Source organism: Notamacropus eugenii, chromosome 2 (genome assembly GCF_028372415.1).
Source record: "Notamacropus eugenii isolate mMacEug1 chromosome 2, mMacEug1.pri_v2, whole genome shotgun sequence".
NCBI classification, from domain to species: domain Eukaryota; kingdom Metazoa; phylum Chordata; class Mammalia; order Diprotodontia; family Macropodidae; genus Notamacropus; species Notamacropus eugenii.
The window spans coordinates 35,900,136-35,927,808 of NC_092873.1; the positions used below are offsets into that span (position 1 = coordinate 35,900,136).

General features: G+C 46.4%; 1 protein-coding gene across 2 annotated transcripts; it reads left to right on the forward strand.

Annotated features, from left to right (window-relative positions):
- On the forward strand, positions 1 to 26,449 carry FOXN1 (forkhead box N1). 2 transcript variants are annotated; one of them, XM_072639772.1, is made up of 9 exons: positions 1 to 1,588; positions 2,328 to 2,798; positions 6,292 to 6,396; positions 9,525 to 9,655; positions 12,148 to 12,244; positions 18,079 to 18,286; positions 18,886 to 18,972; positions 19,192 to 19,392; positions 24,510 to 26,449. In XM_072639772.1, exons 1-9 carry the CDS (start codon positions 1,466 to 1,468, stop codon positions 24,776 to 24,778), a joined length of 1,692 nt encoding a protein of 563 aa, XP_072495873.1. In that variant the 5' UTR covers positions 1 to 1,465; the 3' UTR covers positions 24,779 to 26,449. The 2 variants fall into 2 exon arrangements, with proteins under 2 accessions (XP_072495873.1, XP_072495872.1); XM_072639771.1 differs by having other exon boundaries at positions 13 to 1,588; positions 18,886 to 19,392.
- Positions 26,450 to 27,673: the final 1,224 nt, after the last annotated feature.

The following is a 27,673-nucleotide window of genomic DNA, read 5'->3' on the forward strand; positions in this document are numbered from 1 at the left end:
AACATCTACAGCCTGGAGGCCTTTTCTGCATTCCCCAAAGTGAGGACCTCAGGAGGATTGCCCTAATTCTCTGTTCTTAAACAGGATTAATTGGCATTAAGGATAGTTCTTTAACCCTGTCCAGTACCCACACACATACAGCACACACACACACACACACACACACACACACACACACACACACACACACACACACACTAATCCAGCCTGGATTCTTGGCCTCATAGTGCTAGGAAGGCTGGTGACTTATGTTAGATCCACCAAACTATGGTCTTCAAGCTAAAAGGAACCTCAGAGGTCATCTCATCTAACCCTATCATTTTACGTAAGAGGAAATTGAGGCCCAGGGAAGAAGAGACCTGCCCAAGATTAATCAGCTTGTGGCCAGTAAAGCTAGGATGAGAGCCCAGGAGTCCCGACATGAAGTCGGTGCTTTTTCTGAATGGATTACCGCAGCAAGATAATGCAGGTCTTTCCCTTATCCTCTTCCTGTTTCTTTCACTCAATGATTCTTCTCCATACCTGTGGCCTATATGAGGGTTCAGAGGATCATGAGATCAGAAAGATTTTAGAGAAGAAAGGAATTTTTCAAGCCAACAACAACTCCCATTTTACAGACAGGAAAACTGAGGGTATTTATTTGTTGTAGTTCAACAGATTTTTCTTAAGCATCTTGACCTATGTGTCACATGTTAATCGAGAATAGAAAGAAGTGCTAGATGCAATCTCTGGCTCTAACAACTTTCAGGCTGATAAGGGAAATGCACAGGTTCATCTGTCATTATACTACCAATTGTTATTTTACGATGTGTCAGGCCCTGTGCCTAGACATTGGGGGCAGGCAGGGGGAGGTGGGTTCAAAGAAAAGTGTACATGTCCCCTCAAGGAATTTATTTTCCCCCCTCTTCTGTCTCATCCTCCATACTCCAGTTATGGGGGGAAGGGTTTTAGGCAGGGATTATGGTGACAGTAACAAGTCACATTTCAACCAACCAATGAACAAGCATTTTTCCCTACTACAGCAGGAAATTTGACCAGTATTTCTTTCTGACGTTATGGCAGGCACTGGGCTGGGTGCTGAGGAGAAACACTCTCTACCCTCAGGGAGCTGACATCCTTTCAAAGCAGACACAATATACACATATAAGTATATGCCAAATAAACACAAGACAGATACAAAAATACCAGACAATTTGGAGGAGGAGACTATTGGTTGGGGAGATTAGAAAAAAAAAAGGTCTCAGTAGAAGAGAGTGCTAGAGCTGAGCTTTGAATCTGGGCTATCAGGGAGGTCCCAGGAAAGTGCTCCAGAACCATGTCTTAGGAGAAGACCTCCAGCCATCACAGGGACATGAGTGGGGGGCAGGGATGAAGGCGGTGAGAGCTCCTAGGCTCATAGTTACCAGTGGGGTCGGGACGCTGGGGTCTCATTGCAGCCGACTTTCTCTGAAGCCAGGATCGGGTGATGGTGTCTCTGCTCCAACAACCATCTGAGATCCCACTGAGCCCCCCGGAAAGCCTCGAGGGAGAGCATCGAGACGACCTCATGCAGACCCGAAGGGCCACGGGTTCCCCACCCCCACAAAGTGTAAGTACTTGGGCCACTCAGTGGAAATTTGGGAAGAGCTCCAAATCCAGAATCAGCCTGAGTTCAAATCCCAGCTCTTGTTATCTATGTGACCTTGGGCTGAGTCCTTTCCTCTCTCTAGGTCTGAGAGATTTTCTGAGTAAAATGAAGGGATTGGACCCTGAGATCTCTTCCAGATCTGACTCTAAAAGTCACTTAGCCTCAGTTTCCTCATCTGTAAAGTGAGAGGGTTGGATTCAATCACCTCTTCCATCTCTAGAGCTATTATTTCTAAGTCACTTATCCTAACCTCAGTTTTCTCATCTGTAAAATGAGAGGGTTGAACTCAATGGCCTCAGGGGGTCTCTTCTGTGATGATGATCAGTTATTTCATGAATATCGGAGGTGACCATCTGGGCAGCACTTAGCCTAGCAAAAAGCCGTATGCAAACGTCAACAATTGTCACGTAATTACAGATCACAGAATGTCAGACCTGGAAGGGACCTTCAATGTCATCTGCAGAGGTACAGAGAGTCAGCGGCAGGTTCAGGACTAGCATACAGTAGGTCTCCTGAATGCTAATCTCAGGTGTACTTCTAGCACACTGTATCGGAGAGCAGAGGCTTCAGAAAAGTAGACAGCAGGTGTCCCCTAGCTGCCCCAGAGCAGCCCCTTCTTCTGTGTCCTCAATGGCCTCTGCCCTCTCCAGGATGGCCTCCAGAGCCAGCAGGCACCTTCATCCTCTCCTTCCTCTTCCAGGAGAACCCTGGTTTCAGCTGCCCACCCTACCCAGGCGATGTCCAGCCAGAGCCAGATGCCTCCCTCTCCTCCCACAGCCCCAGCCCTTCCTCCCCGTGCCCGGAGCAGCTCCAGACTCACTTCCCCGCCGGACCTGGCCAGACGACATTTCGGCTCTCCCAGACGGAGAAGTACCCGGGCTTTGGTTATGAGGATGGGCCGGTGGCAGGGAGCCCAGGACGTTTCCTCAAAGGCAGCCGAGTCCCCTTTCACCCTTACAAGCGGCAATTCAACGAGGATGTTTTTCTCGAAGCCCATCCAGCCCTCAGTCTGGACAGTCACTCCTTCAAGAGCCCGGGGTGCATGGAGACTTTTGAGGATGTGGCCAGCGCCGGGGACACGGAACCATTTGCCCCCAACTTCTCGGCGGAGGCAGCTGCCTGGTGCAACGGTCCCCACTACCCAAGTCAGGAGCACAGCCCTCAAATGATGGTAAGCGAGAGGCCGCCTAGGCCCTACCCCTTTCCCTTGCCCTCTACCTCATCCCCAAGCAGCAGCCCAACTGAATGTCTCTGGGCTCCCTCTCCCATCCACTATCACCCCCACCACACCACCCAGGACAAGGGTGAGCTAGGAAGGAGGTAGCTCTGTTTTGGAGCTCACTTGGGGCTCCCAGCAGAGCATCGAGGAGGATGGGGAAGAAAGGTGGGGGCTGGCAGGGCAGAGAAGCTGGGCAGCTTCCCAGCTACTCTTGAGTCAGGTCTCTATGGTGTGGTTTCATTATTTTTTGTTTGAAGTGTCATGATTCTCCAGCATATCTGACACACCCATATGCAAATGTCAGTACAAAAACATTCCACAAGCACAGAAGAAGTCATTTTTAGGTTATCCACATTGATTTGTTTTTGTTATTTGATGGATCAAAATCATCATTGATGGAGGAAGCAACTACCTCAAGGAGTTCACCAATCTGTAGACATATTGATGGGTATAAGTTCTAGCAAGATAAAGGGTTTCGGGATCATATAGTCCTTAGTTTTATGGATGGAACAAAGGTCTCTGAGAAGGGAATTGACTTATCCAAAGTAGTAAGTAGAGTTGGGATTCAAACCCAGGTCCTATGGGCCATAATTTTCTTATCTGGCAAATGAGGAAATTGACTAGATGTTTCCTAATGTTGCTTCTAGACTTCTAAGATCTAAAATTCCCTCTAGATTCCAATCCAAGGTTCTTTTTATCCCATCATCCAAAGCAATTATACAAGAAAACATACAATTGGGGGCTGAGTTGAGCCACTCCCTTTGGCTTCCTGCTCAGACCTCCCAGGAAAGACAACTCAGGAGGTCAACTTGTCCATCCTCCTGTCTCTAGGCAGGATTTCTCCTGAGCCACCCCAGACCACTGAAGTTCCCCAGAGAAATCTTCCTGGCCTCCAACCCATCCCACTCCTATCTATCAAAGACAGGAACAACAGTAAACTGTATTCCAAGGCATTCACTCCTTGCAGCCTTACTGAATGACCTTGCCCAAGGTCACCTGCCTAAGTTCATAAGAACATAGCTCTAGGGTTATAAGAGATCTCAAAGGTCATCTAAGCTAGCCTCCTCATTTTTATAGTGGAGGAAACTGAGTCCCAGGGAGATAAAGGGACTTGCCCAAGGTCACACACAGGCAGGATTCAAACCCAGGTTCTCTGATACCAAATCTAGTTCCCTTTTCACTGTGCCACACATCTCAAATACCACTTCCATCTCTGATGGTCTGTGATTCAGTTCTCTTATTAAGGCACCTCAGATACCCTCATAAGAATATCAAGATCAAGGAGTCTAAACTTGGTTAAACTAGTTGGTGGCACAGTGGGCCTAGAGTGAGGATGACTTGAGTTCAGATCTGTCCTCAGACACTTACTGTGCAACCTTGGGCTACTCTTGTTGGCCTCAGTTTCCCTATCTGTAACGTCATAATAATAACACTTACCTACCAGAGTTGCAATGGTATATTGTATAAATGCTAGCTCATATTATTATGTCACTCACCCAAGGACACTTAGGTAATAAGTATCATAGGCAGGATTTGAACCCATAATCCCTGACTCCAGAGCCAGAACTCTTTCCATCATCTTATGCTAGCTCTCCATTTCAGCTTGTGATCATCACCCAGGTACATTCATTGACCTCCTACCTGCTATGTTCTGTACACTATAGGATCAGAAAAGATGAACAGGACATGGATTCTGCCCTCAAGGAAGTAATAGGCAACAATACTACTAAATAATAATATTAATAATTGATCAATAATCTGATTAGTTAATAAAAATTTAACAATAATAATGATGAAGGTAGTTGGAGCTAAGGGCCAGATTAGGGATCCAAGGGCTATTCATAGCGTTAAAGGAAGAAGCACTGAGAGGGCTTCATGGAGGAGGTGGTGCTTCCATTGGATTTGAAGAGGACAAGCAAGGCAGACGTCATAGAACAATTTGGTCATGGCTGTTTCAGCTTTCCTGAGATGGTCCATGAGGTGGGGAAGTTAATGAGGGATGAGGGAAAGGGGAGGAAAGCTAATGTTGGATTGACCCTTCTTCCCATTTAAGTGAATGTGTCTTTTCCTATATAACAATCATGGGAAAGTCAGCCTGGCCTAATCCACAGAAAGCCAGTCTCAGAGTGAAGAAGACCCAGGTTCAGATCCTGACCCTGCCACCTATTGGCACCTAGATAAATCACTTCAGTTCTCAGTATTCTAGGTAACTCTCTGGGAAGTAAGTTGTTAAGAAAGCACCAGTCTGTTTTGGTAGAGGGAATTCCTTTGGCCAATTAAATCATGCATTTAATTCCCTCCCATCCACCAAAATAATAATTGTCACTTATATGGTTCTTTAAAGTATGCAAAGCACTTTAGGTACACATACCCCTTCTCTTGTTTCAGCCTCATAGTAACCTGGCAATGTGCCTCACAGTAGGTCCTGCAGCTAGTATGGTCTCCCTGACATGGATAAAGAAATTGAGGCTCAAAGTTTAAGCAGTTGCCCGTTGTCACGCAGTGAAGACATGTCAGAATCAGGTTTGGAACTCAGATTCTCCAAATGCAGCATTGTCAACATTTCTAAGCAACTCACAGCTTTCCTGTTGGAATCCTGGAGAGAGTATCCAGTCTAACTGGACTGTAGGGTCCTGCTCTCTAGAGATTTGGATTTTGGGAGCTGGGGGTGCCCTGCATCTTTCTCACTAGGGAGCTGGAATGGGAGCTTTCTGAATCCAGTTCCCCTTTGGGTTCTAAGAAATGGCAGCTGAGTGTTGGGCTGTTGTCCTTTGGCCCTTCCTCATAGATGTTGTGGCCCTCACCAAGTCAATTCATTTGGGGGTATCAGTGCCCATGATTCTATCACCTCAATGAGCAGTAGGGCCATAGGGAAGACTTCATGATGAGAGAGAGCCCAGGACTAGGAGTCACATTGTCTCCCATAGCTGTGTGACCATGGGCCAGCTACTCTCCTTCCCTGGGCCTCCATGTTAATGGAAAGGATTGTACATAACCACTGTGATGTCCTTTGGTTATGTGACTCCCAAAGGCTGTTTCAACTCCATTCTCATCTTCCCTCATTTCTCTGCCAGTCAGAGGAGGAGAAAAAAGGTGAGAGCAAGGGAAAAACCATGGGAGAAAGAGGACTTGACTGAGTTTGGTTTGGGGTAAAGCACTGGTCCTTGGACATGGAACCTTCTTCAGGTGCTCCTGAGGATGGAGATGGACCCATTATACAGGATCAGAGATTTCAAGTTAGAAGAGGCTTTAGAAATCATTGAGTCCAGCTGCCATGTTTTACAGATGAGGAAACAAAGTCTCAGAGAGATTAAAGACTTATCCAGAGTTACACAAATAATAAATATCTGAGGCAGGATTTGAACCCAGGTCTTTCTCATTTCAAGCTTGGTGCCCTGTTCACTAATTCACATTGTACCAAGTACCTTTCTATTTCTTCTTCCAGCATGGGTCAGAGGTCAAACTCAAGCCACCCCCTATGGAGGGCCCACCTGGACTGTACTGTTACCAGCCACAGCACATGTACTGCCCTTCACAGCCCTTCCACCAGGTAGGTATAAAGGGTAGGTATAAAAGAGCAGAGGGATCTCATTGCGGACTAGGAGACAGTATAGACACTGAATCTCAATGTATGGACTAGTCAGGAGTTTTGCCCTCCTGAGATGCTCCAGGGAGAGTAGAAGAGCTTTCCAGGAGGCGAGGGAGTACATGGCCCTGGGCATATTACAGGAAGAAGTTGGTCCTGTTGGCCCTTTCTCAGGGCAACAAAGGAAGCAGCTACTGACCAAACCCTCAGAAGTTCAACCTCACATGTAGGCCCCCAGGCACATGTAAGGCTCACTTGGACATTTGGGAGAGGGAATTTTAACCCCCTTGGGGGGTGGGGGTTCTGCTCCAATTATGAAATCCCAGTTAGGGGTTGGTAGTCTCAACCTCAAGAGAAGCCAAACCAACACTAGGAATTGGAGTATGCATTCCAGGAGGGGAAAAGATAGAAATGGAATAATCCATGGAGAATGTTGGGGAAGGAGAGGGAGAAACAGAAAGATCCAGGAGCCATTCACCATAGTAGCTTAGTGTTCAATAAATTCAAAGGAACCAACTGTATCCCTTTTTAACAAAAACTGCTGAGAAAACAAAAGCATTCAGGCAGAAATTGGGTTTAGACCAACATCTCACACCATATACCACAGTGGGCTACCAATTTATACCTGATCATGTAAACAAATCAGATGAAAAGAGAAGGAGTTACCTTTCACAAATATAGACAGGAGAGTTCTTCGCCTAATCAGAGACAGAGATGATGATAAAAGGTACCTAAAATTAAGGGTCAGAGGACAGTAAGATGAGAAGAGATGAGGAGAGTGTGAAGAAGTAAGGGAGGCCATACAACATGATGAAAAGAACACTCTATACTAGTGTGGTCAATACTTGTGTTCTTATCCTAAATATGTCACTTATTCACAGTGCTACCTTGAGTAAGTCAGTTCTCTCTGGGTCTTATTTCTCCTCTTTAAAATGAGGAGCTGTGGTGAGATAATCGCTAGTGTTCTTTCCAGCTCTGATATTGTATGAGAGAGGCCCTTCTGATCATTACCACCTGTGCAACCTGGGCCATGTCAACTAACTGCCTTGGTCTCCAGTTTCCTGGTCTAGAAAATAAAAAGATTGGACTATATGGTCTCTATGGCTCCTTGCAACTCCAAATCTATGAAACCTAAGCTTTCTTCCTTCCTCGCTCCAGCCCCTTCTGATCCATCCTCCTTTCCCAGTTTTCCCCCTTGTTCCATCCTCCATCCTCCCCCCTTTCCCCACCAGTCTCAAGCTCCACCCCTGATGCCTGGGATGCCAAGTGATTACCCCACACTGGCATCGGTTGGATGTAGAAAAAGTTTTTAAAAATCCCCACATTGGAGGAGCTCAAACGCTTCTCGGGAGTAGCCGGGCAAGACAGAGCAAGTGATGTGCCCTGCACCCATCTCCATCCACCTGCATCCTGGCACTAGGACAAGACTTGCCTGAAGAGCAGGTTTCATTCCCCAGTATTTGCCCCGTTTGCAGTGAAAGCAGCAGTGCCAGGTGTAGACAAGTAGAATGCTCCCCAAACAGGAGAAAAAGGCACTGAGAGAAATATCAGACCAGAATGTTCAAGCTAGAAAGAGAACTTGGATAGCATCTGGTCTGGCTACAGAAAGGAGGGCATAGGAGACAGACAGCTGCTAAGCAGCCTTTTGGGGGCAAGGGGAGATTGTGACATAGGGGAGCTTCAGAGACTAAGTCCTATGTCCCTAACAAGGATTCAGCAATAGCCAGGTGCTATTCTAATTGGGCATCTATCAGATGCCTCAGAAAGTCCAGTGCCTGCTTTGATTCCAACTCCTGAACCAGATGGCCCCTCCCTGGGCTTTATGGGGCCTGGGGTAGAGGGTGACTCAGCCTTAAGTTCCTTCCAGGTGACCTGAAAAGCTTGAGAGACAAGGAGCACCTTGGGGAGGTGAAGTCTCCCACCCCCCCGTAAAATGCCCGTCCCTGACACTTCACAGCCCTTGCACGCTGCATAAAACCAGCCCCCTACAACCCCACCCCATCCCTGCCACCACCTTCTGCCCTTCCAAGGAGCCACTGAAACTCATAAAAGAACTAAGAAACTGCTGAATGCTTGGGCCCTGCCACTGCTAATGGTGATAGCCGCATTTCAGGGGCTACTGGCCTCCCCCATAGCCAGACAGGTGTGGGCAAGGGCCCAGAGCACTGAGGAGCAAGGAGGGAAATTGGGTGACCTACCCAATAGAGACGCAGAAGTTCCTGGGGTGCTCCATGTCACCCATGGTCCAAGGGTAGACCATGTCCTAGTTGTACTTGTAATTACCAAGGAACATGTGGGGCCAGATCAACTGTAGGGAGAAGGGGAATGTGAGCCAGCTGGGGACCCAGAACTGGATCCCAAGATGCCCAAAGGTAGAAAGTCAATCTCTATCCCAAGTGGAACAGAAGAGTGTTGGATTTGGAGTCAGAGACCCTGAGTTAAAACTCTACCTTATGTGGCCTTGGGAAAATCACTTCTCTCTCTCTGCCCACCCCCCACCCCATCTGAGCCTCATTTTCCTCATCTATAGAATGAGGAGTTTGGGTTCAAAGGACTCTAAGGCCTCTTCTAGCTCTAATGCTATGATCTCATTCACTCCCTGTAAAACTTAGCCATCTTATGATTAGAGGACATCAAGTTAGCGAAAGCAAACGCGGAGGGCAGTGAATCAACTAACAACGATATGAGGGATCCCCACACATATACCCCCCATTCTGGATCACAGGATCATAGATTTAGAGCTAGAAAGTCCCTTAGAGTGCAACCTCCTAATTTTATAAATGGAGAAACTAAGGCACGGATGGTTAAATGACTTGCCCAGAGTCATATCACACAGATAATGTGTCTGAGGTGGAATTTGACCCCAGGTCTTCCCGACGTCAAGTCCAATTCACTATACCATCCTACTTTTCTGACGTTGCTATCCTCTATAAATTTCAGTTCCTGCCTGAATTTTCATTAGGCAGCAGGCTAAAGGGCTTCTAGGGATGTGTCTCTATATTAGGAGGAATCAAGGGGAAGGTCCTGTATCTTGATGGAGAGGCTCAAACTCACCACAAACCCCGCTATGCTGATTTCCTTTCTCTCTACAGTACTCCCCTGGCAATGGCAATTATCCTATGACCTACGTCCCATCCCCACATTATGCCTACCAGAGGATCGCCCCTCAAGCCAGCGTGGAGTCTCAGCAGCCACTGTTCCCCAAACCTATCTATTCGTACAGGTAACTACACCCTGACTTCTGTCTGGCCCAGGCAAAGCACCTTCCCTCCCAATCCCCCCTCCCCCAATTACTGCGGCTCTTCTCATCTCCCTACCCTCACTCATTGATTTTGACCCTTAACAACTAGTGTGACCTTGAGCCATCCATTTTAAAAATCTGAGCCTCATCTTCCCTTTCAGTAAACCTGGGGGCTGTCTGGGCCTCTAAAGATCACTTCCATCCCTGCATTCTAGTGACCATTCTGCCACAGACTTGCTTGGGAAGCCAGACAAGTTACTTCCCCTCAATAGTTTCCACTTTCCTACTCTGTAAAACCAGGGCTTGGACCTAGAGGAGGTACTGCAGGATAGTAGAAAGTATGGAATTTAGAATCAGACTGCTATTTAAGTACTTGTGTGCCCTTCACTGAATGACCAAACCTAGCCAGACCTTGGGTCATCATCTGTAAAATGTGGGGTTGACCTCGATGACCCATTGGTCAAATCTATGACCAAACTCCCTTTCTACTCTAACACCATGTAAGAAACTATAAGGGGAGTTCTACCCCTCACCCCTCTTACTATAACCTCTCACCTCCAGCACTGGTTCCAGTACTCAGATGATATACAACTGCCTAGAAGGACATTGTTGGAGAGAAGTAGGGTCTGATTTCACTGATTCTCAGAGTTAGAAAGGACTTCAGAACCCCATTACCTAATCCAACCTGAAATTGACCAAAAGTCCCATCTACAACATTGACTGGGCCCTGTGGGCGTTAGTCCCAGAGGGTTTCTGACTTTTTGCAGTCCCCACACTACAGGCATTAACTGATGCTTCACCTTGTGGTTACAGGCTCTGGCTTTGGTGGCTGATGGGCAGAGACAATGAAGGGAACAGTGCACACTGGTTCTCTTAATACCCACTACATTTCTGACACTTTCTTCCCTCTATCAGTCAACCTGGACTCAACTCTTCCTTAATGTAGTGGGGAGGTGGTATGATGGAAAGAAGCCCAGGAGACTTAGGGTCAGATTCCAGTTTTGCCACTTAACCTTGACCTTGGGCGATTTACTCCCCCTCTCTGGGTTTCAGTTTCTTCCTCTGCCAAGTTCAGACGATGATAATAATAATACTTACTCTACTTATCTCACAGGATAGTTAGTAAATTGTAAAGCGTTATAAAAATGCAAGCTATTATTACTGCTTTTACTAATAACAGCCTAAGCCAGATGGAATTAGGAAGGCTAACTGATGCCCAAGGATCACGGAAGGCTCTCTAAAAGAAAAATTGTTTTGGCCTTGCTTGAGATGATCTATTCATGCCCTGGCACTCTACCATTGGTACAGATAATCAAAAGCTGGTCAATCATCTCCTAATAACTGCAAGAATCTCTCAAAAAGGCTTCCAAAAAGGCTCAGTGTCCCTCCTTCATTTTTTAAAAAAACTGAGTTCTTAATTGATAGATTGTATTTTTACATTGTTCAGATTTCTCCCTATATCCTTCTTGCTCCTCTCTCAGAGAGGAGACAGCTCAGAGAGCTGTGCCCCTTTTTTGGAGGGGGGAAGGCAAGGCATTTGGGGTTAAGTGACTTGCCCAAGGTCATACAACTAGTAAGTGTCTGAGGTTGGATTTGAACTCAGGTCCTCCTGACCTGTTTTGTTTTTTTGTTAGGGCAGGTGCTCCATTCACTGTGCCACCTAGCTGCCCCAGCCATTCTTTTTAACAAATCATTTTCTCCTTTCATTTTATTCTCATGAGAGATATTTCTTCCTATTCTCCAGATGAGATAGATGAAGCCCAGAGAAGCTGTGACTTCCCACGGAAGCCACAGAACTGAGATAGATTTCCAAGTCTTCAGACTCCAGTTGCAGGGGTGGGTAACCTGAGTCCTCAAGGGCACATGTGGCCTTCTAAGTCCTCAGGTGCAGCCTTTCATCTGAGTCTAAGTTTTACAGAACAAATCCTTTTCATAAGAGGATTTGTTCCGTGAAGTTCAGTCAAAGAGCCGCACTTGAGGACCTAGAGGGCCACATGTGGCCTCAAGACCGCAGGTTCTCCATGCCTGCTCCAGCGCATTCATGCAAGCTTAACATGCTGACTCAAAACTCAATTCAATTCTCTTTATTGGTCAAACAATAATGCAGTATCTACTCTTCTGATTCCCTGCACTCTGGGTGTCTTTCCTGTAAGATGGTCTCCTATCTACCCTGTATATATCTTGTATGTTCATAGTTATTCTCATCTTTTCAAATGTGAGTTCCTTGAGGGTAGGGGCCATGTTTCTGCCATTGTTTCTGTCCTGAGCATTTAGCACAGAGCCTGACACATTGCAAGAGTTTCATGATTGCTTGTGGACTTATTTGTTAAAACAAGCTCAAGGGACAGAGAGGTAAAGATGAAACAGTCCTTGCCCTCAAGAACTTTCTATTCTGTGGGCATGCTCCCCAATGGGCAGGGCTCGAGGAGAGTGGGAGAGGGACAGTGGATTTACTGAGGCCTCTCTTCCTACAGCATCCTCATCTTCATGGCCCTCAAGAACAGTAAAACCGGCAGCCTTCCAGTCAGTGAGATCTACAATTTTATGACTGAACACTTCCCTTATTTCAAGGTAAGCCCAATGGTGTTCCTGCTTAGCTTGGACATTTCCCAAGCCTAGACTGCCCTGAGCTCATTCTCTAAGAGCAGTTTATTCCCCTGAACCAGAAGATGGAAACCCAGTGTCCTGCCTCAGTTATCCAACCTAGCTACAGCAAGGAACTGAGATAGCCAGGAAACATCTTTTCTTCCATTTCCATCTTTTTCCTCCTCCTCCCTTGGACAATGATCAAATTTCTGATGTCATCAAAGGGGCTTCTATTAGGTCTTGTTCCAAAGAGAGGTAAGACAGCTCCAGGTCTCCCCAGATGGAGAAATGGGGAGAACAGAAAGGGTGAAACTGGACTGGACATCTAGGTTAGAAGTGCTCCTTCTTTGAGGAAAAGGATGAGAGGCACCAAGAAAGGAAAGATTTTCCCACAGCTCTCAACTTTCACCCTCCCCACACATAGGACCCTGGCAACTTGGTAGGGAAGATCGTTAAGAGCTTAAGGAAAAAAAAGAGCTTAAGGAATTTGGTTGGGAGACAGTTGTGAAAGATGCCATGGCATGCCAGGTTAGTAGCACCAATCTCCTTTTCTGGAAAGAGATAAAGATCTCTTGTGGGTGGCAGGGATGCAATCCTGCCTGAAGGCAGGGCCATGGACTCAATGTCTGCAGAGGCCCTTCCAAGCCAGGAATCATGCCTACCCTACCAGCCACCTAGAGAACTGTGCTCCCAATGTTAGCGTAAGGGCTTTGGAGGGGGGAACCAGGTTTTGTTCTGATGGGATGGACAAGATTCTCTCTAGACAAGGAAGTAGAACAGATATGAAGCTTGCCCAGAACCACACCATAAGTTAGGGCAAAAAACTGGATTAGAATTTAGGGCCATGGCCAACTCCATGAGTTGCTTTGATGGGGAAGTCTCCCTTCCCACTAGCCCAAATCCACATCACCTTCTGACCTTCTAGCCACATGTGTCTCTGTCCCAGTACTCACTAGTTTCTTCCTGAGAAGATTATTCTCATCCCCATTCCCTGACCACACTAAAGCATCCAGGTGGCTGGGGTCTCAGGCTTCTTTGCTGCTCTCTATCACCCATCCTAGAAGTGGGCTAACAAGCCAAGTTCCTCTCTTCCCTCTCCACCCCCTCCACATTCCCCCAGAACCCACAGGGACCTGGTGCTCCTCAACAAGGAACTAGGAAGCTGTCCATAAGCCAAGAGTCAGCTGTGCCCTTCCCACTTCCCAGACCACTTGTGCTTGACTCAAAGAGTTCCTGTCTTTGGGACAAAGCCCCCATCCTCATGTTCCCTCCACTGTTTCCTGTTCCACAAGGGAGAAGAAATTCCTTTCTTTAGGAAGTCAACCACAACACTCTGCCAAGAGTACCTACTTGGGCCTTAGCTCTCTTAGGTACAGATTACTTTTGATTCCTTCCTTGATAAAAGGGAAAGTGTAGCACGGATAATCCAAAATCATAGATAATAATAATGATTTTAATTATAACAGCATCTTTCCATCTACCATTTTGGAATTTCTACCTCCCACAACAGATTCATTTTCCCATTGTTTTTAAGTGAATGTTCAAATTGTTATTGTTGTTATCTAGTCATGTCAGTCATGTCCAACTCTTGATGACCCCATTTGGGGTTTTCATGCCAAAGATACTGGACTGGTCTGCCATTGCCTTCTCCGGCTCGTTCAATTAAGCACCTGTTAACTTGGGGAGGGGGAGGCAGAGCTGGCCTGAAAATTTAAAAAAAAAACAAAACAAGAACCACAGATAATTCCTAGAGTTTTTTGAAAAACCTGTAGATCCTGGTGAGACCCTTTGGGAGAGTCCTGTCAAGATAATACCAGAGTTCTCAGAGTTCTTCAGGAGCTACCCAGTCCAAATTATCATCTACAGAACATAAGGAATTATACATCCACCCCCTCTTTGGGGGACCAAGGAGCTTCCTCCCCTTCCCCCACTGTATACCTCAGTGGTGTGGTAGACAGACAGCTGGTCTCAAAGCCAGGAATACTCAGTTCTGATTCAAACTTAGTGTTGTGTGACCCTGGGCAAATAAATCATTTAATATCTCAACCCTCTAGGCAACACTCTAAAAACAAAAAAATGATCAAGTGAAGAGGAGGTGCTCACTTGAGTTTCCCCAGTTGGGAGCTCCCTATACCAAGGAAATCACAAACCCTATTTCTATCCCTTTCTTCTCGAAAAGCCTGTTCCAGGGGCAGTGTTGAAGGAATGAGTGGGCATCTGTCTGGTCCCAGCACCTCACTGTATCCTTCACAATCTTTCCAAGAGACTTACTCCCTAGAGGTAGTCTCAAACTTGGGTGCTCAAGGAGCCAGACCACTGAGAGAATAGGGCAAACCACCCCCTCCCGAGACCACCACACATTCATCAACCTCCCCCAAGAAGCCCAGAGCTCCTCACCCTGACTCCCATCCTGCCTCCTCCTGCTCCTCCCCTCTTTTTCCCAGCCCTCCCCTCCCAGCCCATCTTCCTGGCTTAATTATTTTTACTAGGAGACATGTAATCCCTGTTTTATAGGGTTGGAAATAGAAGAGGTTGGACGGCTTTTTTTTTTTTAATTCCAGTTGTTGTTCTTAGCCAGTTACATCACTCTCTGCTACGTTTACCTTTGACTTAAGGGAAAAAACATCTTTCAGGTTGGGTATGGGGAAATCAGAGGACTCTGGCTCAGGAGCTGGAAGAGACCTAGGAAGCCATCTAGTCCAGCCCCCTCATTTTACAAAGGAGGAAACTGAAGTCCATGGAGGTGAAGAATCTTAAGATGCTCAGCCTATGACAGGCCTGAACTCCTGAGGTCATCTAGTACAATCTTCTAATTTTACAGAGAAAGAAACTGAGACCCATTCAGAAGCCATCTAGACACATTCTCTTACTTTACAAATGAGATAAAGAAGGTTCAGGGGACTTATCCAAGGTCATACAGGTAGTAAACCTTGGAGGCTGGGATTGAAGCCAATTCTTTCCACTCCAGAGTCAACTCCCCAGCTGTCCTCTCCCCAGTCCAGATAGTCAAAGGCAAAGTAAGATGGTAGACTGGAGGTGGGATAGACCAAGGATGCTCAGATCAGTTACCAAGGGGTAACCTGGTAGAGGAAGACGTGTTAGTCCAAGAAGCCAAGCTTTGCCCTCAACACCAGTCCTGCTGCTTGCTCTCATGCTAGGTGAGGTAGAGGACATACCCTGGCATGTGTTCTCCAAAGGACTTTGTATTCCTTCTGAAGGACTGAAGTCAGGAACAAAAGTGAGTGAGGAATGGCTGACCAAGGGAAGAAAGGCCTCCATGTTCCTAGACGAAATGGCATGAGACAACATGGTGCCAAGGAAGAGAGAATTAGAAGGGGAGGTGTGGAGGGAGAGTCAAAGGACCTGGATTTGAATTCTGGCTCTGGTCATTACTGAACTTGGGTGACCAAGTCACTCTCTAGACTCAGTTTTCCTACTTATAAAATGAGTAGATGACCTATAAGGTTCCTTTCAGCTCTATATTTAAGATCCCATGATTTTATGAAATAGAACATGACATGATTGGTCTACTTCATAGATTCTTTACTTTTTTATATTTTATGGACCCCTTGGGCAGTCTGGTGAAGCTTATGAATTTATTTATGAATTTATTTCCAGAATAATTTTTTTAAATTAATAATTAAATAAAATAATAAGTTTCACTTAGCAGTTAGGGGAAATAAAGATGTAAGCTTTTTTTCCTATCCAAATTCATGGTCCCCCCTGAAATCTATCTCTGAGCCTCTTCTCTGGGTCCCAGGGCCACAGGTTTAGATCTTCCCAGCCTAAAAACCTTCTTTTGTAGTATTTTTTTCCATGATCAAACCTCTCCATTCCAGAGAAGGGTTCCAGATGAAGTCCACCCAAAAGTTACCTGGTATCCCTCTTAACCTCAATTCCATCCTTACCCCCAAAATTTTTTGTGGACTGTGGTTCCCTACAACTGGAATATTTTTTTGGATGCAATGGTATAGGTTAGAGGGATGGAGGAAAGGGGTAAAGGGATATGGTGGAACAGTGAGATAACTCAGAAAGCTGTTAGGCTGGGGAGGGGATACACCCATGGGAGGCTTCGGGGGAGAGGAGGGGTGGAACAGCCTGGGAGAAACTTGTTTTCCAGATGTTCTTCCTCTCCCCAGAGGGAGAGGAGGGGTAGCAAGGGGAGAAAGTGAATCTGGGATGCCCTGAGCCCGAAATGACAGGGGATATGTCTGTCTGCGTGACAGGGACTCAGCAAGGCCACTCAATATAATTGTTGGATCCAACCATCCCTTCTCCAAACAGGAACAGCAAAGGGACTGGGGGTGGAGAACATCCCCCTGGTCACCAGTTTATGGAACTGTAAAAGGGCACAGTGCCCATTAACACACTAACCATCTTCCGCATGGCTAATTGATGATTCTGCAAGGGACCATCATCTTAGGGGCTGAGAATAAGTACCTAGGAGGTGAATCAGCTTCCCAGCAACCTTTTCTCCTATCCCTAAGGATTTCTGAATATCCTCTCAGCCAGCCAGACCCCTGCCTCCAGGTGAAGTTTCACTGATCAGTTCTCAGACCCTTTCCTAAATTACTTCCCACCACCAAAAAACAACAACAACAATTCCAGAGCCTCCTCAGCTTTCAGGGCCTTCTGGAGATCATTTGGGCTCTCCCTCTGCCTCCGAAAAGCTCAGCCCTCCAAGGACTTAGCCAGGATTCACATCCTTCCCTACAGCTGGTGAGGAACCTGGCAAGGCCGAGCCCACCCCAACACCCCCGCCCCAAGTGGCCCAGGAAAGCTGCACAAAGCGCCTCTGCCAACCTGCAACATGTAGCAAAGGAGGCTGCTGGCCTGGTTCACTCTTGCTTTGATTGGGAATGATTAAGCCCTCATGTTCTCCCCTGGAGCAAGGAGGGAGTGGTGATTCCTCATTAAGCAGAAACTTCGGCTTAAAAGCATAGAGGGGAGGACCAAGTGGGGGCGGGGAGCCAGGCTGGAGAGGCCTGGGGGAGATGGAAGGCAGCCCATACCTAGGGGAGAGCTCTCAGGTGCTCTCTCCCAGGCTGCCCTTTGGGGACCCTCCCAAGGCAGCCCCTTCCTCTGAGGGCCCCGGCAAAGAAAACAGAGGCCAGGGAGCCCTGAGCCCTCCCCTCCCCCAACACACACACACCCACCTCTCCCTCTCCCCACACTGAGTCAGCCTAATGGTTTTTACAGGCCCCCATGTGCCCAATTATGATTCTGGTGACATGACAAGACATAATGGGTGTTTATTCTGCTAGCAGGGGCACCACCAGCCTGCTTGTTTGCCTCAGTTTTGGGGAGGGCACACACACACGCACACACACAGTGGCTCAGCCACTCCTAGAAATTGGGGGAGGGCACAAAAATACATTCACACAAACTCTTAGATAGTGTGCTTCATTGGAAAGAAGAAAAAAAAACAGTTTGGATTCAGATGTCCTGGGTTCAAATTCCATTCTGCCACTTACTAGCTAAGAATCTGAACAAGTCATTTGACTTCTGTGGGCCTCAGTTTCCTGATCCGTAAAATAAGGGGGTTGATGACCTTTGAGATGCCCTCCAGCTCTAGCCCTATGGCAGACTGACTGCCCTTCCCCACCCAGAAGCCGCTCCAGCTAGGGTCCATTGTCTCCATATGCTCCTACTTGCCCAGGAAGTTCAGTGTTAGGCTGAGGAGAGGGAGTAGACTCCCCATGTTGACTTCTCTGGTGTGCCTTAAGGCCCCAGAAGAGGGTAAAGCTGGGAAGCCTGGATCTTGAGATGGAAGAATGCTCAGAGATTTCTTATCTTTCCCTTCTTCTTGTCTCCAACAGACTGCCCCCGATGGCTGGAAGAATTCTGTCCGCCACAATCTGTCCCTCAACAAGTGCTTTGAGAAGGTAGAAAACAAATCAGGCAGCTCGTCCCGAAAGGGCTGCCTGTGGGCCCTCAATCCAGCCAAGATCGACAAGATGCAGGAAGAACTGCAAAAGTGGAAGAGGAAAGACCCCATTGCTGTGAGAAAGAGCATGGCCAAGCCAGGTGAGGAGAGAAGACAGCTTGGAACGGCTGAGTGGTGGAATGGAGGCTGAATGGTGGGGTTGGACACTAAGAGGCAGGGAGAGAGAGTCTAAGTAATGAAAATGGAGACTGAGAGGTGGAGGTGGAGAGTCTAAGTGATGAAAATGGGGACTGAGGGGTGGAGGTGAAGAGTCTAAGACTTATAAAAATGAAGACTGAGTGATGGAATGGAGGATGACTGTTGGGAATGGAGAGTCTGAGTAGTGAAAATGGAGGCTGAATGATGGGATTGGAAGCTAAGGAATAAAGTTGTGGGGTAATTAATGGGAGTGGGGTTGAGTGATGGGAGTGATTGATAGAAATGACAGAGACCTAATCATCTAAAGGATACAGATGAAAGAAAAGTGATGGGAATGGAGGCTAAGAAATGAGGATAAGAGGCACTGAGTGAAGGAAATAATAATAGGAGCTAAGAGATGAGGACAAGGTTGGGGGAGCAGAGTGATGAGCTGATGGCTACATTCCAGGAACCAGATGAGGGGGCTAGGTGCCAGATATGGGACCTGGGGGTGGCTAAGTCAGGGCTTAATGGGTTTCTCTCTTTGTGTTGGCCCTTCCAGAAGAACTAGATACACTCATCGGTGACAAGAGTGAGAAACTTCGATCTCCTCTCATGCCCTGCCCACCCCAGGGGCTGACCAGCTCAGGTCCTGCCAGATCAATAGCACTGTGTGACCCAGCCAACCCCACTGCTGTCCCCCAGCCCCTCCACTCACTGCACCCGGCCCCAGGCCCCATCCACGCCAAGAACCCCATGACGGGCCTACTTGGAGGACACCCACCCTCCTGCTACCCTCAGAGCTACCCACACCTCTCACCAGCCTTGGCCCAGCCGGGGGTCCCTCAAACCCTATTCCCACCTTCAGATGGGCATGGTGAGCTCCGGGTTCAGCCAGGCACCCCTCAGGACTCTCCCTTGCCTGCCCACACTCCACCCAACCATGGCATGAAGATATTATCAGAACCCTCCCCAGCCAGAACAATGCAGGACACCCTCATGCCAGAGGGAGACCTCAGCACCGATATTGACACCATCAATCCCTCCTTCACTGACTTTGACTTCCAGGGTAAGCACTACCCCTTCCTCAAAGAAACCACAACTGGGGAGCCAAGGGTCTACTACTACAGGAGGAGAAGGTTCAGGGATCTCCAAATGAGATTTTTTTCCAAGGGTTCTCTGGGTAATATGGAGCTATACAAATCACAATCATTTAACAAATGTTTACAAAATACTTACTATGTGTAGGGTATGTACTAGAATTGGGGGAAATTTACAAAAAAATATATATATACTCAAGGAGTTTATGATCTAGTAGGGAGAGAGGGGACAGCTAGGTGGCACCATAGTGCAGAGTGCCAGGCCTGAAGTCAGAAGACTCATCTTCTTGAGTTCTAATCTGACCTCAGACATTTACTAAATATGTGACCCTAGGCAAGTCACTCAACCCTGTTTACCTCAGTTTCCTCATTTGTAAAATGAGAAGAAAATGGCAAACCACTCCAGCATCTCTGCCAAGAAAACCCAATGGGGTCAGAGAGAGTCAGAAACCACTAAACAGCAAATAACAACGAAAGAGGGGCAGAATGTGTGCTCACAAATAACCAAGATACTATTGTGGTGCCTGAAAGAAAATTTCCAAGACAGTCACTAGTCAAAAGATTGTTTTACTTGCAATGCAAGTGAAAAATGCCCAGAAAGTCATATCTTTGCGTATAGATAAATTCAACTAATTTTTTCCACAGAATGTATTTCATATTAGAAAAGCCCGAATCAAAGGCTACACTCCATCTATTCTGATCTGCTACTATGTTGGTACAACAAGGCACGGTTTTGCTAACAGGATACAGAAGAGCGCATGGGAAGCAACATTCTCATTGTTAAGAAATATTAGGAGTGAAAAACATCCGCATCGTTCAGAAACTTCTTAATTCATAAGATACATTATTGTTGCTCAATCACTTCCAACTCTTCATGACCCCATTTGGACTTTTCTTGGCAAAGACTCTGGAATGGTTGGTCATTTCCTTTTCCAGCTCATCTTACAAATGAGGAAACTGAGGCAAATCGGGTTAAATGACTTGTCCCAGGGTCACATAGCTAGCTAGGGACAGAGGCTGGATTTGAACTCAGGTCCTCCTGACTCCAAGGCCAGTGTTCTATCTACTGTGCCACTTCGCTACCCTAAGTCCAGATTTAAACTCAGGTCTTCTTGACTCTAGGCATGGCATTCTATCCATTGTATCACCTGGCTGCGCTTCATAAAATATAAATGGTCCTTATATATTTATATCCATATAGACAGGTAGATATACATATATATGCATGTGTGTGTGTATATATATATGTGTGTGTGTGTGTGTGTATAAATACATATATTTAGATAGTTATATCATTATATTTTTAACAATACCTATGGTCCAGACAATTAAAGCAGGATATAGCTGATACGTAATACAGGCAATTAATTGTGTATAGTTAAGAAACAAACCAGGTCCAGGGTCCAGGGAGTTTTCCCATAGATAAGCATTGTTCTATACTTTGCTTTCCCAGCAATTCTTTAATTGCTTAATACCCACATGGCATCATCCAGGTTCAAAGTTAGCCCAACTCCATTTGTAAAAGAAAACATGGTAAGATAAGAAAGTGCCCAAGAAAGTGCCATGTCAGGACCCAAGGAGCAAAGATCATTTCTGCTGGGGATCTAAGGGAAGGTATCCCTGGAGGAGAGTCATGGGAGCTGAATCTTGAAGAATTAGCACAAATTCAACAGGAGTACATGGGGCAGAGGGGAGCACATTTTTATCTGGGGCCTTCTGAGGCTAGGAGGGTGGGGCCTTGCACATCCGCTGACAGTTTATATAATATGTTGTACCCATAACCTCCCACTTTTGCAAAACTGAGAGGGTTGGCCACAGTTTTGAAAAGATTATTGTCTTTGATTCAGGAATTACATCCACCAGTTCTTTAAGTAGTGTGGAAGACAGTTTGCCCAGAGCTAGTGACCAAAACTAACTGAGAGAAGCTAAAGCCATCTCCTCATTTTTCTTGGTTTTGAAAGCCCCATGAACCATTTTTATTCTATCTTTCCCAATCTGATGAGTCTTGCCTTGGTAGGAAAAAAATTAGTTAGTTATGCCTTTCTCCATGGCCTCTTATCATCATCATCATCATCATCATCATCATCATCATCATCATCATCATCCTACCCAACCCAATAAGGGTAGAGATGTGGGATAGTGGATCAGTCACCAGACTTAGCATCAGGAGCACCCAGGTTCACATCTCAACTCAGACACTTAATAGCTGTGTGACCCTGAGCAAGAGATTTAACTCCTCTGGGTCCTGTTTCCTTGTCTGTAAAATTAGAGGCTTAGACGCAATGGCGTCTAAGGTTCCTTCCAGCCTCAGATCTATAATTCTGTTCCTCCTTCAATCAATCCACAGACATGTATTAAGTACCTATTATATGCTAGGCTCTGTGCTAAAGATATAAATACAATTATAGATTTAAAAACCAGGAGTCCGTAGGCTTCACCAGACTGCTAAAGGGGTCCTTGAGAATCTCTCCTCTGGATACACACCTTGGTGGTGGTCAATATAGAGGAAAGAGGGAACATGGTCACTCAGGGCTGTTAAGGGAGGCAATAGCATGGAAAGGCCCAGTTCTGGTCATCAGTTGCACTAACTATAGGCAGACATTATGCAAAGTGCTGGGGATACACGGAACTAGATAGATAGATAGACAGAAAGACATAGATAGATAGATAGATAGATAGATAGATAGATAGATAGATAGATAGATGGATAGATGGATAGATGGATGGATGGATGGATGGATGGATGGATGGATGGATGGATGGATGGATGGATGGATGGATAGATGGATAGATGGATAGATGGACAGATTAAATAGATAGTCCCTGTCCTCAAGGAACTTGTAATCTAATGGAGGCAGCACCAAGCAAACCCTTATCTAGGAACAAGATATCTACAAGGGTAATTGGGAGGTTGTTGTGTTCATCCTTCATTTTCAAAAAGGACCATGACATTAGAGAAATGATGACATGACTTGCACTTGACTATGTTTTGAGTGAGGGAGGGCCGTGCGGGTCACCAGTCTCACTTTCTCCTCCTGAGCCATCTGAATCCAGTGACCAGATATTCATCAGAATGACTGGAGACGACCCAGGATGCAATGGGAGACCTTGGCCTTTTTAAGCTAAGGCCTTTACAGGGACTCACTTAGAGTATAGTAATGCCCATTCAGTGAATATGCCTCTTTAAAAAGTAGTCAGGGAATAGCCACTTTAATGAGAAAAAGAAGAAAATAAGTAAATCAAGTTGGGAGGGAAAGAGAAACAGTTACTATTGATAATCTCTCTAAGCCAGGAGGGTTCAGAAAACAGCCATTAAGTCCCTGCCCAAGCCCATTCATTTTCTAAAACTTGGGAGGTAACCTCACAGTGAAGGCACCAGCAGTGGCCAGGCCCACAGACTTCTTGTGGAAGATGGAATTCCAACTGAGGCTTGATGCTTCTGGAAAGCTCTCCTTCTTAAGAGACTCAGTCTCTGCTCTCAGGGACCTCCCTGTACGATGAGGAGGTTCGATCCCTATCCTTGGGCAGCCCAAGAGAGATACAAGATTCCTGCATTCCTGGAAACTGGATTTGAAATCAAGAGGACCTGGCTTCATATCCCAACTTTGCCCCTTTAAACAAATCTCTCTGGACCTCAATTTCCCACCCCCATCCCCAGGCTTCAGTTTATCTATAAAATGAAGGGGCCCCCTTCCTGCTCTGACATTCAGTGATCCTGTGATCTTCCCATTTTGATAGGAAACAGTGGGAACAGACAGTTTTAGCCTTCAAAAAGCTTCCCTTATATTGGAGGGGCCAGAACAGATAGACAGGACTCTCCCAAAAGCTACAGAGATAGAATCCTGCAGGTTCACCCTCATCAGCTTTTTCTGCACTATAAATGATCTCATGTCCAGTAAGGTCAGCCTCTTGGGGCCTTGATTTCCACACTGATTGAATTGGTGGAGAATTGCTATAGGTCTTCTCAGAGCTCACAGGATCTTGGGGGAAAGTCTGAAACTAAGCTAAGGGGTGAGTGAGATGGAATTTGTCATTCACTCTGGTTAATTGGCAAAGAGAGGCAGCTTGGCTTTTAGACCAAGACATCAAACTCAAGTAGAAAAGAGGGCTGCTGAACCATATGTAAGGATTTCTGTCTATGCACATTAATTTAGAAAGACACATCATCTATGTTCTATTGTATGTTTGTCCATTTTGTTCAGTATTTCCCAATTACATTTTAATCTGATTATCACTGTACTCAGGGGTCTGAAATAGCATCCAGTGAGTGGGTCAAGGGCTTGACACCTCTAACATAATGGATAGAGGTTAAATTCAAAAGAGCCAGGGTTGAATTCTGTCTCTGATACCAATTATGTGACCTTGGTCAAGCTGCTGAGCCTGTTCCTTAGCAGTAAAATGGGGATAATATAATACCTGTGTTGAGACTTTCATCCATCAAAGAAAGACCTGAATCTTGTTTCAGGCTTACTTGTGTGACCCTGGGCAAGTCACTTACTTTTCAGTGTACTGTAACTCTCTAACGTTTTAAGTTATAGCCCAGTTGGTAATTTGCATTGTTAGAAGGAGTTTTCATACCTAGAGTTCACTAGCCCTTGAAATCACAGATCTCAACTCCCTTCTCCCCGCCCCACCCCCAAAAATGAATTAACAAAGCAGGTGACCCATAAGGCAATCATTACTCCAAAACAGCTGGAGAGATTCTTGGCAAATGGAACAAAGCAGAAATCCCTCTAGAACCCTTAGCTAAGATTTCTACAGGACTTTCAGCCCTTTGTAAAGCACTGCGCCCACTTGATACTCACGATAACCTTGGAAGGTCCATGCTAAAATTATCCCCATTTTCCTGATGAGTAAGCTTCAGGAGGTTGTGGTCACATAGCTATTGAGGGTTAGATTCAGAGAGTACCTAGAGTACATTTGGGTATGAAATGAAATTTGGGGCAGGTAAAGACAACAGCCTAATGAGGAACTTTCCCTCTCCCCATTTTGGAGGACCTGAGCTACAGTTTCACGGGTATAGGGAGGGCAGAGTGAGGAATTTTTTTTATCAAGCAATTTATCGTTTTGTTATTTCTTCTTCCAGGAAGCCTCTGGGAGGAACTGAAGGATGATGGCCTGGCCCTAGACCCCTTAGTGCTGGTCACATCATCCCCGGTGCCATCCCACTGCTTGCCATCCCACTGCTTGGCAGGATCCGGAGGAAGTACTGGAGAGCTAGGCCTGCAGGGCAATGGCGCCCCTAGTGGACTGAGTGACCTGCACCTCACTACCTTCTACTCAGCCTTAATGGACCTGGACCCTGTGGCCCCAGGCTACCTGAACTCCAGTTCGAAGCCCATGGGGCTTGTGTGAGCCATGGGAGGCCTCGGCCACCCCTGCAGATTGCGGCATACCCCACGGGCCAGGTCTCTGTCTGGGGAGAACCAGCCACCAATGGATCAATCACCTTTCCCCCTATGAAGGAAGGAAAAAAGGCCCCTCAAAAAAAAAAAGGGGAAAAACCCTAAAAAAAAAAAAAAATCAACATGACTTTGCCAACTTGTTTTTTAGGAGAAAGGCCTAGGGAACTGAGGGGCCTTTCCTCTGCCTTCTCCCGTCCTGCTCTGCCACCACTGTCCCTAACCCCAAACGTTTCTGCAGCCTCTGATTTAAGGTCCTGAGAGCACCTACTTTTCTTCCAGTTATTTCACCACTCAGGGCCTTGATCATTTTCTAAGACTCTTGAGTTGCAAATCAGGTGCCATCTGCACTGGGAGGGAGGGGGTGGAGGGAAGGGCTGTGTCTTCACTGAATCCCCTGTATGATAGTATAGATCTGGTCAAAGCACACACAAATGTTACATGTGTGTGCATGTATGTATGAATGCACATATTCTGTGTATGGCTCAACTTTCAGAGGATCCATGACCTCGTTCATACAGGTACTCTGTCCACCAGTGAAGACTTAACAAAATCACACCTTCTTGTGTAACTGACATGTGCAAACGGACATGCAATAGTGTGTCTGTGACAATGTACACCCATCATACACACACATACCTCACATGGGATACTCATGCATGTACAGATAGCATCTGCACGTGTGTGTATACAGATGTATATATACTTCAGTATTCAATAGATCTGCAATTTCATCAATGTAGGTACTTTAGAGGTCTAGCAGTGGAGGTTATGACAAAGCTTTTGGTCATTCTTCTCCAAAGAGATAAGGCACACACCATGTCATGCATGTGCATTGCCATGTATAATATACACACATGTCCCAGGTGCCCTGTGTTTTATTCTATGGTGTGTGCATATGTGCATGTATGTTACATATAAAGGTATATACATCAATCAATATTTATTAGGTGCCTACTATGTGCTAGGCACTGTACCAAATTCTGGTATAGATGATATTTACAAAGCATATGGATAATATATACACATACAAATATGTATGTATGTACTGGCAGGCTTTGACTTGGTATGTGGGTCATATATACATGTGTATATGTGTGTCTGTTGAAGAGAATATGAGAATGGGGGGAGAGAGAGAGGAGTGTATATACCACATACTAAGGCAAAGCTACCAATTAGAATCTGCTTTTGATCCCCATGTTCAGTGGCATCAGCTTCCCCTACCCCCTCCCACCTCTCCCATCCCCAATTCCTTCTCTCCTGGCAACATTCCATATTTATTCACCAGCTTCTTCCCAACACGACAGGGAAGAGGCAGGGGTGCCAGAGTTGGGTTCCTCCCATCTGGAGCAGTCCTGGATAGGAGAAGACCCTTCAATCTCAGCAAGTGTCTGGGTCCTGATATTGTCCCTGAAGGGACAGCGTAGCCATTGTGTGCTCTGGCAAGAAGGAAGATTGGCCCCACATCAGATTCCTCAGGGAAGGGAACTGAAAGGCAGGCAAGCGCAGGAACACGGACAACACTAGAAACTAGAAAATGTCTTTAGGGATTCGGAGATTCATGGAGGAAGAAACCAAAGTCGCCCAGGTCTTTTTTCTTTTCTTTAAAGAAAGCTACATAGCTTAGAAATCCTACTCTTAGAGTGGGCTCTCCTCTTGGGGCAGTTGTGGACAGCAGGGACCCTGGGAAGCAGGAGGTTGGCTCCTCTCTTAGCTATTGAGAAAACGGAGCCCGTGGCTCCAATTCAAAGCTGCCATATAGGTCTAGGTTTCCAGGGTGCTGCAGAGCCCGTTCAGCCTAGAAAAGGGAACTGAAGGAACTTCACTTTGTGGTCTGATATCTGGTACCTGGATCCCTGCCCAGCTGGGTCCCCCAATACCAAGACTTCAGAGACATCTGTCCTCAGCCCCATGAACTCTGCTGCTGCCACCCATCGGTCACCCACAGGATGGACACGTTGGGGCTGGGGCTGGGTCCTTGGGGAGCCAACCAAAGCTCAGCCTCAGGCTCCAAAGGGCTGAAGAGTACCTGGAGCTGGCCAACCCCAAGGCCTCCTCAGTTCACTGCCAACCTATAATATGTACTGTAGAAATAAAATCAACTTCTGTCTTCTCGGCTCCTGGTCCCTTCATTTCTGGTCTCTCTTCCCTGGGCAGATAGCCAGGGCCCAGCTGACAGAGGAGACCCAACTGACTAAAAAAAAAAAAAACCTGTCCCTTCACACCAGGCTCCTCAACCCCAAAGGATTAGCTTCCATAACAGAGGACTGAGACTTCCGGAAGGACTTCCATCAGTCAGTCAACAAGCATCAAGCATTACTATGTGCCAAGAATTGTGCTGATTACCCTTGGGATACAAATAAAATCAAGTAAGACAAGTCTTAGTAAATCAAGTAAGACATACAACTAGCTATGTTCATAAGGCCTTAGCTTGAGAATAATCTGTCCCTGGGGCCTAAGAACGGACTTGATGTCTGCCCACAGAACTTTCCAAAGGCCATTTCCAGGCCGCCATGCCAATGGTGAGATGGTGCGCACATCCACTTGGGTAGCCCCTTGAGGGGAGGGGAGAGCAGGGGTCAGAGACCTTCTTAGCAGAATTTGTGGCCACTTCTTCCAAGTTCCAAGAGCTGCTCCCCATTCTCTGCCCAACCCTTGTTGTTCAGTCATTTCAGTCCCATCCGACTCTTCATGACCACATTTGGGGTTTTATCGGCAAAGGTACTGGAGCAGTTTGCCATTTCCTTCCCCAGCTCATTTTACAGGTGAGGAAACTGAGGCAAACAGGGTGAAGTGACTTGCCCAGGGTCACAGAGTTAGTGTGTAGTTGTGCGTGCATATGTGTATA

Bases quoted from the DNA above. Each gene is read 5' to 3' on its own strand.
- FOXN1 (XM_072639771.1), top strand. From the start codon at position 1,466: ATGGTGTCTCTGCTCCAACAACCATCTGAGATCCCACTGAGCCCCCCG. The intron at 2,799-6,291 runs GTAAGCGAGAGG...TTCTTCTTCCAG, and splicing joins AGCACAGCCCTCAAATGATG to CATGGGTCAGAGGTCAAACT. The intron at 12,245-18,078 runs GTAAGCCCAATG...TGTCTCCAACAG, and splicing joins AACACTTCCCTTATTTCAAG to ACTGCCCCCGATGGCTGGAA.